Here is a 16,164-nt window from a genome sequence, read left to right as displayed (position 1 = left end):
CGGTTGTTAATACAAGATTAGTTCCCCTGCTCATTTAACTGCAATATTTCCCTCAAAGGGGTAGATTTTTTTTCTCCCGCCCTTCTGCATTCTTCTGAACGGCTGGAGGAGTGGAAGTGGAGATATTTGGATATTAATATGAAATAGTATGGAGTACAAGGTGCAGCCAAGAAGGATGGGTGAGCTCTCCCTCCCTGGAGGTCTCCAAGCAGAGGCTGGGCGGCCATTTACAGGGATGCTCCAGTTCTGGGTTTCCTGCATCATGCCACAGGGCATCCAAGAACCCTTCCAACTCTAGGATTAGAAGATTCTAGGATTCTTTGCTTCTGTTCTTCTACATGAGGTGTAAACCCATTGTATGCTGTGCAGAAGATGCTTCGTAAATAGAGATCTTGATGTTTATTCTTTCAGATGTATAATTATCACCCTCGTGCTTAGGAATAGATACAAAGTAGTTGTTTGTGGTGGCAGCGGTTTATTTTCAGAGTACCGTCTCATTTTAGATGGTGACGCTATGCACATGGACATTTGAAACACAGCGGGACTTAAACATGTCTAGGATAGTGCTGCCATGTCAACTTACTTAGCTAGGATGACCATATGAAAAGGAGGACAGAGTTCCTGTGTCTTTAACAGATGCATAGAAAAGGGAATTTCAGCAGGTGTCAATTGTATATATGGAGAACCTGGTGAAATTTCCTCTTCATCACAACAGTTAAAGCTGCAGGTGCCCTGCCCTCTTTTAAATCTGGTCACTCTAGTATAGCTCCTGCAGCTTTAACTGTTGTGATGAAGATGGAATTTCCCCAGGTTCTCCATATATACAAATGACACCTGCTGAAATTCCCTTTTCTATGCAACCGTTAAAGGTACAGGAGCCCTGTCCTCCTTTTCATATAGTCACCCTAACTTAGCTAGAAGTTATTCCATTGATGGTTCTACCTTCTTGACTTCGGCTCATTGCTTCGGCTATTGGGCAGTATAAAAATGCAATAAATAAATAAAACACCCTCAGAAGGAGTAATTTGCCTCACAACCTTCCCCATCAAAATCCAGGGCTAGGGAAAGATTTGAAACCAGATCTCATTATGGAACTATCTCCCTGACGAGGCTCGCCTAGTGCCAATATTATCTTTTCGGCGCCAGGTCAAAACTTTCTCTTCTCCCAGGCACTTCACAACATATGCTGAGTTTTTTCGTAACTGACCCAAGAATAGTTGTTTAAATGGAAATTGTCTGTTTTTATGCTTTTTGTGGTTTTAAATTTTGTGTATTTGTTTTTAATGTTCACTGTTTTTAATCTTTTTAAACTGCCCAGAGAGCTTCAGCTATGGGTCAGTATATAAACGTAATAAATAAATAAATAATAATAATCCTGATTCAATGTTCACACTTCTGCACCATACTGGTCTACAACAGGTGCCTTATCTTATCCATTCTCACAGCAATTTTCTGAGGTAGGTCACTCACGGTTAATTCCATTTTACAAATAGGGTGCCAAGGCTATATAATAGTGACACCTGAAAATAGAACATATGGGCTGTGCATCTTCATATGCACACACACATATACATATGAGTTGGTTATCCTAAAACATCTAGATAGGGATGGGAAACTAACAGCCCATAGGCTGTAGCTGTCCTACTAGCCTATCCTCTTAGGTCCCACCTCCTCTACTCAGCCCTGGATAATTTTTGACCCCCTTTCCCCCACTGCTAAGCTGTTTCCTGCCTCTCAGCTCAGCTGCAGGGAATAGGATCACAGCAAAGGGGAAGTTTAAATCTATAATATCCTATGGGTTATTGGAGGGTTGTTTCCCCCACTGACAACCCCTGCTGCCCAGCTTTGAATGACACAGGAAACCATGGCAACCCCCTACCAAGGACAGAATTCAAAATGGCCACCAGTATGGGCTGAAACTCAGCAGAATCAATCACTGTAGCCCACATGGTGAGTTGCACTGATCATGTGAACCCAGTCATTGAGACAATTTGAGTTTCCCAAGGGCAGACAGTGCATCCATGGGAAATCCTGGATTGATTGATTGATTGATTGATTATGGTATTTTAATCCTGCTTTTCAGACCATTATGGTCTCCCAATGTGGCTCACCTCTATCAAAAAGAGACACAGGCTAAAATCACAACACACAAGGGAAGGGGAATGAAGAGAAAAGCAAGAGGAGGGAGATTCATTTTTCTAGGCTGGAACAAGGTAGTGAGCGACACATGGGCATTTAAATGCACTTCAGGCCAGTCTGGCCTTCCCTTGCCGGTGTTCTGGCTGATCGGGCAACGAGGATGATCAGAGGTCTAGAAACAAAGCCCTATGAAGAGAGACTGAAAGAACTGGGCATGTTTAGCCTGGAGAAGACAAGATTGAGGGGAGACATGATAGCACTCTTCAAATACTTAAAAGGTTGTCACACAGAGGAGGGCCAGGATCCCTTCTCGATCCTCCCAGAGTGCAGGACACGGAATATCGGGCTCAAATTAAAGGAAGCCAGATTCCGGCTGGACATCAGGAAAAACTTCCTAACTGTTAGAGCAGTGCGACGGTGGAATCAGTTACCTAGGGAGGTTGTGGACTCTCCCACACTAGAGGCATTCAAGAGGCAGCTGGACAACCATCTGTCAGGGATGCTTTAGGGTGGATTTAGGGTGACCATATGAAAAAGAGGACAGGGCTCCTGTATCTTTAACAGTTGCATAGAAAAGAGAATTTCAGCAGGTATCGTTTGTATATATGGAGAACCTGATGAAATTTCGGCTTCATCACAACAGTTAAAGCTGCAGGAGCTATACTAGTGACCAGATTTAAAAGAGGGCAGGTCACCTGCAGCTTTAACCGTTGTGATGAAGAGGAAATTTCACCAGGTTCCCCATATATAAAAATGACACCTGCTGAAATTTCCTTTTCAATACAACTGTTAAAGATACAGGAGCCCTGTCCTCCTTTTCATATGGTCACCCTAGGTGGATTCCTGCATTGAGCAGGGGGTTGGAATCGATGGCCTTGTAGGCCCCTTCCAACTCTGCTATTCTATGATTCTATGATTCTATGAATAGCAATTGGTGTCTCTTGTTCCTTTGGCCAATGGATAGGGCTGGAGCATTCTTTCCCGGCTCCACATCTGCCATTCAGTTCACTGCACTATATAACGCACAATAGTGCCCAGTTGCTAAACTGAGAGGAGCCAGTAGTCAAGCTGTGCTGGAGGGTTATGCTTTCTGCTCTGGTATCCTAGAAGCATGGGGGCTGGTTGTCATATTCCCCATAGTATTCACACATTCACACATTCTCAGAAGCACTTTTTCTTTTTCTTTTTTAAGGCTTAGAAAGGACTTCCAAGAAATGACTATGGGGCTGTCTTCATGGCGCCGAGTTGGCACTGCTCCGCCGCCAAACCCTGCCGCATCGCCGCTGTGGGGTGGCGGCAAGTTATTTGCACGAAGGGAGGCAGCATGGTCTTTCTAGCAGCCTTTAGGCTCGCTGGGCCTGCCCCTCCCCCTCCCGTGGCTTCCAGCGACCAATGAGAGATCAGCTTCCACCCAGGAACACACACCCCCCGCCCCGTGCAGCACCTGAGTGAGGAGAGATTTTATTTATTTATTTATTTATTTATTACATTTCTATATGTAATAAAATCTAAAATCATAGTAAAACAATCAACAGGTTAAAAGCACAAATACACAATACAATATAAAAAGCACAACCAGAATAAAAATATAGGACTTTTGCCCGGAACGGGTATCGGAACGTGGTTTTGGGGCAACATTTGGTTCTATTTACATCTGTCCCACCTAGTCATATGCGTCTGGTGGGTTTGGTTGACTCACCTCATTGGGAAGTTGCCGTTAAGGCCCATTTCGCGCAATATGCGCTATGCGTGGAACGGGTATCGGAACGCAGTTTCTTTGGATGTTTTGTAGCTTATTGCATCCCTGCCATGGAGTTATGCATGAATGGTGAGTTTGGTTGATATCGCTCATTCAGTAGTGGCCGTTCCGGCCATCCCATTCTGTTCCGGATGTTGTTTTGGGAGTTCTGGGGTTAATAGTGATATAATATTGGAATGGTTTTAGTCCTAAAATATTGTTCCCAAGTGTTGCTAACACATGCCACTGTTTTTGGTATGGTTTTTTAATATAATGGGGTCCTTCCGGCCTGTTCCGTTCCGTTCCGGCTTTTACACCGTCCCGGAGAAAGTGGCTGGGGAAGGCCTTCTCCGGAACCACATAGGGCTGGATTCTCCCCAGCCCTGCCCAAGTAAGTGTATTTACAATCACAGCCTTCATGTCCACAACAGTCCACTGTGGGTGCAGCAGCACTTACAATCCACAGCTATGAATATGCAAGTCTCAGCAGGGGGCTGCCGTGTCATCCGAATCCAGATGGCAGGGGTTATTTGAGGGTTAAACAACCCTCACATAACTCACAATCTGTTTTAGAGTGCAGGCAGGGGCACATCAGGGGCAGGAGAGCTTGCACTGGTGCTGCTAGGTCCAGTGAGTGGACTTCAGGGTTCCAGGATCTACACCAAGCAGGATATAACAGTTTGAAAACGGTATATGAAATGTGTCATGGGCCCAAACAGTTGTCAAAACCATTATAAATTGTTATAAAGCAGTAGTGTAGATCCTGCCGAAGTCTAGGCACTGTGGGGTAGTAGTTAGAGGGTTGGACTGGTACTCGGGAGATTTGGGTTCTAGCCCCCACTCAGCCATGAAACTCACTGGCGCACACTCCAGACCAGCCACTGACTCTCAGCCTATCCTACTTCACAGGGTTGCTGTAGGATAAAATGGAGAAGAGGAAAACCATGTAAACTGCCTTGGGTTCCCTGTGAGATGAAAAAGGTGGGATAGAAATGTGGCTGAAGTAGTAGTAGTAGTAGTAATCCCACAAGCCTGTAATTATGCTCTGGTTGTAATTATGCTCTGGTGTAGTTTTGCTCTTCCCATGGTCTCATTAGGCTAGAAGTAGGTAACCTGGAGCCCTCCAGATGTTTTGGCTTATAACTTCATCACTATTAGCTATCCTGGCTAAGGCCGATAGCAACGACTATCAGCCAAAATATCTGAAGGGCCACATGTTGCATTAGGGCGCCAGGACTATTCCCTTTCCCTTTTGCACTTCTCTTCATAACTAACCATATTCATCAGGATAGTCTGGCATCCTTGTCTTACAGTTAGAGAACTGGGACTGAATGGCAGCCATTGACCCCAAGGCTGCCCCAGAGCTAAATCTGGCCTTTGAAATGCCATTGTTGTTCCCTGCTCCAGAATGGCTCTCATTTGGCACCTCCAGCCAAATATTCCTGTTTATGTGTGTGTTTCCACAGAGTCGATGTTGCATGCTACAGGGAGAATCCTGGGGCTGGCCCAACACATTCTGGTGCTTGCGGCAGGAAATGCTAATGGCAGCCCCTCCTTCCCCTGCTCCTCCATTTAGGGTGTGATCCACCAGAAAGTTCTCTCCCATGAACCCCATTGAAAAGCAAAGTGCAGCTGTGCACAAGCACGCTCGTCCGTTCCCCCATTCGTTTCAATGAGGCTAGCCTTGGTGGATTGCCTGTCTACTCTTAATAATGGCCGAGGCCTGTTGCCTGAGGGGGGGAATCACACCTTGTCTCATGGCCAAGGCCATCCCAAGGCATTTTGCCGCCTGAGGCCATGTTTCCATGTATAGCCGACCATGTACAGCCGCATTCCATGTACAGCCGACCAGACTAGCAGTTGAATGTTTCTTTACTGTCGTCTGGCTGTATTGCCCAGGGAAGGCTGTGAAGTAGACATAGAGCTCTACCCTCCAAAATCTTGCTGCCGTCCACCCCCCCAGGGATTTGCTGCCTGAGGGAGCCACCTCACTCTGCCTAATGGTAGGGCTGGCCCTGCTCTTGGCAAATCCATCCGCTAAGGATGTCTTCTAAATCTGTAGCGCTTGCAGAAACTGGGAGTGTGGAGTGTGGGATGGCTGCCTGCCCTCCCAGACCCCTTGTTTAGATCCCATTCTTTGCATATTGTGCAATTCCTTGACTGCAGCTGGGAGCATGGGGGCATGTACTTTGCCTCACGCTCGTGCGCTGCTTTTTTGGCGGGTGTCGATTTTTACAAGTGCTTCCCAGCAGCGTGTCTCATGTCATGTATTGTGCAAATTCTCTGCTTGGGAAACCACCCTTTTCCTACAGGACAGGACCAATCTGTGGTCTCCATGGCAACCGTGGGCAAAGATAAGCTAACAGGCCTTAAAAGATTCTGCCCACTAAAATACATACATACACACAACACAAAAGGACAGAGGCGGGAGAGGCAGGACCCTTGCAGCTCATAGGAGAATAAAACCCAAGAGGGTTTTTGCTCCAGCCTGTTCTAACCACGAAACCCACACTCTTTTGCCAAAATCAGGAACAGAAACCTAGGTAGCTGGGCTCTCAGTTCCCTATCCTTGCCACTGCTTCACTCAACACAAAACCCCACCACCACAGGCTGGTAAGCCCCTCCAGATCCAGGGCTGCTGACTGAAAAGGAAGATTTGGTCTTCAGCTTTGAGACGGGAAGGGTTAACAACCTCTGCCTCTCTTCCCTCCCTTGGCCTCATTTGCCAAAGAAAACATGCAAATCCCAAAAAGGGAGAGAGAAGGGGGGGGATATTTATCAAGGGGAAAGGAGCAGTTCCAAAACAATGCCCCTTAATCGTGACCCAAGCCGTTGGGATTGGCCCCTTCCAGTTCTCTCAGCAAAGCTCCAGTCTTATGCAAGGAGGGTGGGGAGAGAACCCTGTAAAATCCTGAAGCTTTTTTATTACAATGATGAGGATTACATTTGTATCCCGCCCATCCTCCAAAGAGTTCAAGTTGGTGAACTGGGGTCCTGCACCTCTTTGTATCCACACCATACCATTTTTCTGTAGGGTGACTAGATGCAAAAGTCTACCACGGGGCTCCTTTACCTTTAAGTATCATGTGCAAAAGGGAAGTTTGATAGATGCAGCTTGCTGTTCAGAGAAAAGCTGTACCTCTGAAGCCTCCTCTTCCACACAGGTATCAAGGCAAGAGGAGAGCCCCTGCAATCAGTGGAGGCTGGTAGCTTCCATGTTAAGTGGGGCAGTATATCTGTTCCAGGTTTAGAGCTCTAACTAGCTCTGACTGAAACTCAGGGATGCATCTGCTCACTCTGCCCTCTTATCCACAACTGACATCACTGGTTCCGTCGGACTTTGGGCCTGATGTACAGGGCCCCACTCGGGAGAATGAGCAGGAGGGCCCCAATTCCAGCAGAGCCGGTTTACTAAAGTTTGACGTAACTGCAGGAATATACATTGCTATCTAAATTGGGGTGGGTGGGGTGGCAGTAAGACTAAAACAGCCTTCCCCAACCTGACACCCTGTGTATGTGTTGGACTACAACTCCTATCATCCCTGCCCAGCATGACCATGCTGGCAGCAGATAATGGGAGTTGGAATCCAATTTATGCAGAGGTGACAGATTACCTAATTGCACCAGCGCTGTACATAAACTCCCATCAAGCACCACAGCGCCCTCTTCCATTACATACTTTTACCTAAATGCATCAGTTCAGGTCATGATGTGTTTATCTGGTTATTTGTTAACTGAGGTTATTCCAGGGTGAAATCTCTATGTTTTGGATCAGGATCTGGGGTAAAATCCAATAAGAGTCCTACTTAGAGTAGACCCATTGAAATGAACATGACCAGTTAGTCATGACTAATTTAAGTCCCATTCATTTCAAAAGGGTCTATTATGAGTAGGACTTACATTGGATTGTATCCCTGGGGAGGAGCAATCTGGGGCTTATTTATTTAAAATATTTACAAGCAGATTGCTTTGCAAGCTTAGTGGGGCTGAGACCCTGTCATGGCATTATGGAAGTCTCTTCCTCTTCCATTTGCCCCCAACTTTATTGGTTTTTTAAAAGAACCTTAAATACTTTTTTAAATAAGAAAAATCCAATCAGCTTTTGAATGAGCCTAGAGTTTCTTTAATAATTATGTTATCTGCAGCCCTTATATGATAATTTTAGTATCTTAGTAACTTTAGGGTGACCCTATGAAAAGGAGAACAGGGCTCCTGTATCTTTAACAGTTGCATAGAAAAGGGAATTTCAGCAGGTGTCATTTGTATGCATGTAGCACCTGGTGAAATTTCCTCTTCATCACAACAATTAAAGCTGCAGGAGCTCTACTGCGCAGCTATACTGTGACCAGATTTAAAAGAGGGCAGGATACCTGCAGCTTTAACTGTGGTGATGAAGAGGGCATTTCCCCAGGTTCTCCATATATACAAATGACACCTGCTGAAATTCCCTTTTCAATACAACTGTTAAAGATACAGGATCCCTGTCCTCCTTTTCACATGGTCACCCTAAGTAACTTGTTATTGGTATTGCTTATTGTAAGCTGCCCTGTGAAGGTTGATAGGCTAAATCAATCTTCCATCCTATCTGGAGGGCACCAATGATGGAATGCATCTCCAATTAGCCCCAGCAAGCTTGACCAATAGTCAGGAATGTTGGGAGTTGTAGTCTATGGGCCTCTTCACACAACACACTAAGCCATGGTAGGCCCCTAACCCTTTTGCAACAAATGGTTAGTGAGCATGTTTAAACCATGGTTATGGAATGGTTAGGAATGGTTCACAAGACACACTGACCCTATTCAGACAACACACTAAGCCACTGTGATAAAGCATTTTGAGCTAAACATTATAGATTAGCGAGTCGTATGAGCCATGGCGTAGCACGTTGTGTGAACCATTCCTAACCATGATGGCTACATAACCATGGTTCTCCACTCAACTGCTCAACCGCGCCTCCCTAGAATTGAGAAGCCTAGCTGTTAAGATATATTTTTTTAGAAATAGAGTGAGGCACTGCCATGCCCAGTACCCCAGCTGCAGTGCACGTTCGCTCCTCCTCCCCTGTAAACCTTTCCCAAGCCAAGCACCAGCACCAGTCTCGGCCCATGCTGCTTCTTACAAACCGCCTCCCTTCCTTCTATCACTGGAATTTGTTTAACATGCTCTTAGGGGAAAGTATAGTGTATTGTTTTACCATAATTGCACATTTTCAGGCTGCTGTACTACTGTATTTGCGCAGAAATAAAGAAATATTTTTTTAAAAATAAAGGAGAATGTAGAGAGCGGGGCGGGAAATTTCGCCAGCATAGTAGCGCTCCAGGTGAAAAGATACATGAGCTGAACGTGCGCAACAATGCACAGATGTGAAAGTGCCCAGCGCTCGACTCGCAAAGGAAACGGAGGGGGAAACCACGGATGAAAACTAGATTTTAAAAGTAGGTGTGATGCAGCCCTAAGTTCACATGACTCACTAAGCCATCATGTTTAGCTCAAAACACTTAACCACTGTGGCTTAGTGTGCTGTCTGAACAGGGTCAGTAACATCTGGATGATATCAGATTAGGGCAGCCTTCCCTAAAGAGTGGGGGTTATATGGTTCTCAGCCCTACTAAGATGTGGGGAAAGATTGCAAACTATAAAGGCAAATACAACCCTCCCCAAACAACTAGGCACTCATTTAGGTTCTTGCCATTTGTGTAGACAAAATGGCAACGTGGACAAAACAGAACAAACCACCTTCTTCTCTCCCCCACCCACCCCAATTTACTGGATTGTTGTCAGAGATGACTGTTCCACACTTCCTAGAAATTATGAGCATTTAGACTTCTGATGCCTCCTCCTCCCCTCCAATCCACTTCACTCCAATCTCTTCCCAGGACTAAGAATAGATGCCAGGTGCCATGAAAACTAGGTTGAATACCCAAGGTCATTTGAGGTGCATTAGTAACCCCACAATAAAACACCTTCAGCATCTTTCACACTCTCAGCTGCATCACAATACTTAAATGGAGTTAAAAGGGTGGGATCCTCTGTGTGCTCCTCTCCCCCCACCCCCGTTTTCTCAGTGTGTATTTATTCCATGGAGAAGAAGGACTAGATCAGCCCTCCTCAACCTGGTGACCTGCAAATGTTTTGGACTTCAACTCCTATCAGCCCCAGCCAGCATGGTCAATGGACAGGGATAATGGACATCGTCGTCCAGCACATCTGGAGGGCATCTGCTTGAGAAAGGCTAGTTTAGATTCATATTCACAATTACAAGGACATAAACAGGGGTTTGGAGGTATTACAGAATATTAAACCAGGAGTGAAAGGGTATGATCTTTAGTCTGCTGCCACCCAGGATCCCATAATACATTTGGAATTGATAGTATGGACCCTGAATGCTGAAATATTACCAGGGTTTTGAAATGGAAAAGTCAACTAAAGGCAATCTTATGTACAGATCTACCAGCATCCTTTCCCCAACTGTAAAATGAAACCATTTTACTAATCTACCAGCATCAGTTTTCCACTTGTAAGAGTGATCAACCATCATAGCAATCCAGCCTTGCAGGATTACTATGAATTTAAAATTAAATAAGGATTGTATATTAAACAGTTCTCTGATAAATGGAACTACCCTTTAGACCCAATTTATGGCGGGGGACTACGACAACACAAAGCACTAATGGGCAATTAGGATGTTCTTTTCCAAAGCTGCATTGAAATGTGAAATCTGGTCACTCCTAGATACAGGGTGAAAACACACAAAAAGCATCCATCTGGATTTTTGTAGGCAGATTCTCAAGTCCCATTTCTGCAGTTGTGGGAATGCAATTAAAAGTGGCCTGTGGGTGACCCTGATTCTTGTCCCTCAGTCCCAAAAGAGAAATGGGAGTGTGTGGACATTTCAGCAGATCAAGTCTATGTTTCACTCATTTGCAAAACGTTATGTCCACACCATCTGGGAATCATTGGGACACAGGCCAGCAGCCGTCTTGTGGTGGGCCTCCTCTTTCTGGGAAAAGGGTTCCGTGTGGGAAGTCCTGCTTCTTGGAACAGTCTGAGTCATACTCCTGGTGGAACAAGAGGCACAAAGCCAAGGTCCCTTCCTGCCCTGTCTTTCTGCCACCTGTCTCTCTGCACTGCTTGGCTGAACACCCCTCCCCTTTCCAGCTTTTCCTCCTCACCCCACTCTCAATGACCCACCAAAGCTAAATCCCACCAACTTTTGCTTGGAGCCCTGATCAAACCCTCTTTGTAGCCAAGATGCCCTGAGGCCAGGCCAGGCCGAGGGTGAGGCAGCGGAAACTTGGGGGCAGCAGAGCCGTCCGGAGAACAACACGCAGCGAGCGTACAACAAGGCGCCAATTGTTTTTGGACCCGGATTCCAGAGCAGTGATGGCAGTGCAGGCCACATGATGACTACAGAGCCCCAGAAGTCTGTCTCCTATCCCCCACTCTGCCACTCATCCTGCAGGGTCCCAGTAGAAAGCTAGGGAGAGAACCTCCCAATGCAGCCAGCTCCAGCCCAGGCGGGACTTGGCTCTGGGCCCACTCAGAGTAGGCTGTGGAGAAAATTCAAGAGATCATAGAATCATAGAATCATAGAATAGCAGAGTTGGAAGGGGCCTACAAGGCCATCGAGTCCAACCCCCTGCTCAATGCAGGAATCCACCCTTCCCAGATTGTGGGCCTTCCCAGTCAAAGGCCTCCCTTTCTCAGCCTCCTCACATCCGACCAATTAGATGCTCATTAACAACCCTAAATGATTGTGACAGCAGGTAATCTTCCCCTAGGTGAATTCACATTCAGGAGAACAAGAGAGGTGTCCTGTGAGGTGTCCTGCCCACACAGCTGCAAGAGGGCCTGGAATATAGAGTGCACACACACACACACACACCAGTGGAAAGAATATGACACATGTGGACTGCCGGCAGCCCTGTTACCTCCTAGAAGCTGAAAATGATGAACTCTTGGCTCAGTTTCATAGGGCAGGGCCTAACCAATAGACATATGTTTGGGGTGGCAGAATCCCAGGAGTTCCAGGAAAATCCTCTTAGAAGAACTCCGCCACCTACACATCAGACCCTCCATACATGGGAGAAATTATGCCCAGTTTTCCAGATTGTAACCTCCTTTCCTTCTCTCCACACAAATAAACACAGCAAAAATCTTCATATGTCATTATGAAGCAGGGGGAAGGGACTCCAACTGGAAAAACCTCCAGTAGGAAACATGATTTCCCAAAACCAGACCCTATTGTCCCTTGGGTCAAAGAGAGAAAATCTCTCTCTCTCTCCTACACACACACTTGTGGCATCCTCCCTTCATTTTAACAGGAGAAACAGCCTAACAGGAAGGTGCTTGAGGAAGAAACACAATTGCTGTCCCTACATGCAGCAAGATGTGGGGGAGGGGTTCATATTTGCTTCGGACAGGAAATTGCCCTGGATTTTGGGCCCAAATCAAACTACTTTGTCCAGAAATACCTTGCCACTTCCTCTGAAGGATCAAGAATTGCCTCAATGAAAGACAGGGCAGACATCATACCCAATGGGTTGTGCTCAGGTTCAGATTGATAGCTATAGTTGGAGCGAAAATAGAAAATGTCCCCCAAATCAGGTTGGCCAGTAATGTCAAAATAAATAAATAAATAAAATTATGTTGAGATGTTGTTGGTGGTGGTGGTGGTGGTGGTGATATTTTATTTCAGGTAGGTTTACTTTCCCTCTAGTGTGAGTGACCCAGATCATCTGGACAGGGCCAGCACAAAACATTATGGTGTCTGAGTGACAAATTCCAAATGACACCCCCCACACACACACACACCCATCTGCTTATTAAAACAGGGCAATCCACCAAGAAGTTCTTCTATCCAAGACCCATTGAATGGGATATTGTCTGTGGTTCTTTTCAATAGGACCTGTATGGGAAACTCCATGGGTCCAGTTTGTATCTCACTCTGCCAACTCTTAATGACACCCTGCATGATGTGGTCAACTCAGAAACACACATATTTTTACTAGCTCTTCTGCTCCAACGTGCCTATATTAGTCATTTGCAGATCATCAACAGCCTAGCCCAGCTCTCTTTCAGTGATCTAAGCTTCTCTGCTTGTGTTTGCTCACCTGTAGGCAACTCTTAATTGGGCCAATCGTTTGGCTAATTGCAAGGGCGGTAGGTCCACCTCTATTTTCAGCTATGTCTGTTTGTGGCTCACTGCAGACTAGACTACACTGATGGATAGAAAGGGATTCAGGCAGGCAAATAGATAGCCTGGTCTTTGAAGAGAAGGGGCCCTTCCAACTTCCCGTAATAAAGAGGACTCAGCACCAGGGCACCTGGGATCTAGCCCCAGCGTCTGTCGAAGCAAGGGCAAAAGGTCTCATTCCCCCAGCAGGACTTTTGACGGGTGCAATGGAACGAAATAGGCTCTGTTTCTTCAAGAGCCTTCCCCAACCTTAGGGTGACCATATGAAAAGGAGGACAGGGCTCCTGTATCTTTAACAGTGGCATAGGAAAGGGAATTTCAGCAGGTGTCATTTGTATATATGGAGAACCTGGTGAAATTCCCTCTTCATCACAACAGTTAAAGTGCAGGAGCTATACTAGAGTGACCAGATTTAAAAGAGGACAGGGCACCTGCGGCTTTAACTGGTGTGATGAAGAGGAAATTTCACCAGGTTCCCCATATATACAAATGACACCTAATGAAATTTCCTTTTTTTTCAATACAACTGTTAAAGATACAGGAGCCCTGTCCTCCTTTTCATATGGTCACCCTACCCAACCTACGCCCCTCCAGATGTTCTGGACAACAATGCCCATCATCCTCAATCATTAGCTATGCTGGGTGGGGCTGCTGGAAGTGGTCAGCCAAAACATCCGGAGCAGGCTTCCCCAACCTGACACCCTCCAGTGCTAAGTGGGGATAATGGGAGTTGGAGTCAACCCATCTGTGTATATTTGTAGGGATGTGGAAGGCTGAGTTGCAGTAGGAGCCAAGGATGCCAGGGAGCAAAAGGAGGGGGCATATGCTGGGAACCCAACCCTTGCCCCTCCTGTTCTCTGGGTTTATCCCTGCAGGTGCTGAGTGGGGGACGCAGAGATTCCAGCCAGGCAAATTAGCAGGGTTGAAAAAGGGACGAGAAGGAAATGAGTCACTCTGGGTCTGGTTACAGGGATGCATGTACAGGTGCAAAGCCCGGGTGGGGCTGACATATGGTGTAGGTGAAACAGCCACGTCAGCCCAGGCAGTGTTTAGGATCACCCCAGCCCCAGGCTGTGGGGTAGCTGAAGCTACAAGAATCACAGCCCCCTCCACCTACCTCCCCACACCCCAAAAAACCCTAAAAAGAAAGGGGCATTAGCCTCCCTTCCTGCTGCTTTGGGAAGCGCAAGTCTGGGGACAATGCCGCTGATACACAGGGAGAGGGAATCCTAGGAACAAAGAGTCCTTCATGGAACAGGAAGAAAGAGAGACCAAGACCTAACGCGGATGGAAGAGACAAGAGCAGGGATCAGGAAGAGGAGGAGGAGGAGAGAGGGCTGGAAACTAGGAGCGTGGGGCACTGACAAACCTGGAGAAATGAAGGCGGGTGATCTGACAACAGAAAGAGCCGTGGGTCAGGACGGAGGGCATCCCTGCAGCTGAGGAGGCTGGGCCTTGGTATTTCTCTCCATCCTGCTCCACCTCTATTGACAAGGTGGATTGATGGGGAACGTGCCAGACCATAATCCCCCGTTGCCCAGCAACATATAGCTATCCATTCTGTTTCCCTACCATCAGCCCCCTCCCTGCCACAACTCCTGCCTCAGACAGATTCCTCCTGTAAATCAATTGCCACCTGCTGCCCGCCCATCCCCAGTCCATCACAACCTGTCACGCCTGGGAGAAAGAGGGACAGACCAGGGGCATTTGGGGTTAGCTTCCATTCCTCCAGAAAGGGGAAAGGTGTTAATCATTAAGCGAGGTTGGCACTAAAGCACCTGACCTAAATCAGACAAAATCACCCATAGGACATTCTCTCCCCAAGCCTGGCAGCGCTCCGAGGATGACACAAATTGGACTTTAGTCTGGAGGCCGAAAAACAGATCTATTCATATAACCTGGACAAGGCAAACATCTTGGCTTTCCTTGGGATTAGAATGGAGAATCGGGAGACAGAAAGGCAACTGGGAGCCAGAAATTCAATGAAGTGCCTCTCTACGTAGATCCAGTCTATGTTAAATAGGATTTATTTGTTTTCTTAGCAGAAATGCAGAAGGCGAATTACTACCCCAAGACCAGAATTATGTGTTTGGATATTAGCACTCCCCTGTTATTATTAGGCAGATAAAAGCAATAATTAAATAGCATCTCCCTAATAAGGAAGCCAGCCAGACAACCAAACAATGCAGTGAGTTGCCAAAAAAATAATGAGATAGAAACATGTTTCTCTCTCTCCCTCACCCCCCCCACCCACCCCCAGCCCCTGTTGTTTCCAAATACCAAAAAAATCAAAAACACTGATTTCCTCCAACTAAGATTTGGGATTATTTAACTCCCAAGGATACAATTCCCCTCCCATTCATGTGAATTTGCCCAGTTTGGGGGGTCTTTCTTTCTTAATCTCTCAGGGCAAAATATGTCCTTGATTTCCATTTATTTTCCTAAATACCCAGTTGATTGGTGTGTGGAGTTTATTAAACTGCCTCTGGTCTGGTAGGAACCCAAGGACTGGGGTATCGACAGATGTTATCTACTAGCTCAGAGAATTGCTGGACTGGCAGGGATTCACACACACACACACACACAGAGTTAGACTTCTGCTGATTCCCCCCCCCCTTCCAAATTTTAATGCGGGTCTCCCAGATCTATTCCCTGCCCCATCTTACAGACTAATGTGGAAGGAGTGGAGTGGGGGAAAGAACATTAAGCAACCAAACTCTAGCATCAAAGTCAACTATTTCCAACCTCCTGTTATCAAAAAGGGAATGAAACTGTCCTTCATTCCATTTATTTGGGCCCTCTCTCATGCAGGGACAGGAGAAGACTGTGAGGGGACAGGATAAACCATCACAAATGTGAGTTTTCTGGTTTGCAGTGCCCTATAAGGGAGGTCTCTCTGACAAGGAAGCATCCACACTGAAGTCCAGCAATGAATTCCCCCCCCCCACTGGAATCCAAGGAGAATCCAAGGTGTTTCAGAGCAACATTCTGGTCCCTCTTTACAGCTGATCACTTGGTGAAGCAAAAGGGCCTTAATTCTTCCCTCTTTCTCTTGGGAAAGGCAGTGACCCCTAGATTTTGCTGCCTGGGA

General features: G+C 46.4%; 1 protein-coding gene across 3 annotated transcripts in view; it reads right to left on the bottom strand.

Moving 5' to 3' along the window:
- The window catches only part of L1CAM (L1 cell adhesion molecule), a 116,439-nt gene extending 101,874 nt beyond the window's left edge, over nt 1–14,565 (bottom strand). For all 3 annotated transcript variants that reach the window (XM_063119349.1, XM_063119350.1, XM_063119351.1), the window contains exon 1: nt 14,443–14,565. In XM_063119349.1, coding sequence (XP_062975419.1) covers nt 14,443–14,504 — 62 coding nt within the window. In that variant the 5' untranslated portion in view covers nt 14,505–14,565. The remainder of the gene's footprint in view (nt 1–14,442) is intronic.
- Nucleotides 14,566–16,164: the final 1,599 nt, after the last annotated feature.

Source organism: Elgaria multicarinata, chromosome 3, assembly GCF_023053635.1.
Source record: "Elgaria multicarinata webbii isolate HBS135686 ecotype San Diego chromosome 3, rElgMul1.1.pri, whole genome shotgun sequence".
In the NCBI taxonomy this organism is placed as follows: Eukaryota; Metazoa; Chordata; class Lepidosauria; order Squamata; family Anguidae; genus Elgaria; species Elgaria multicarinata.
Note: the sequence above shows the minus strand (reverse complement) of the source record. Positions and strands in the feature narration are given on the sequence as shown.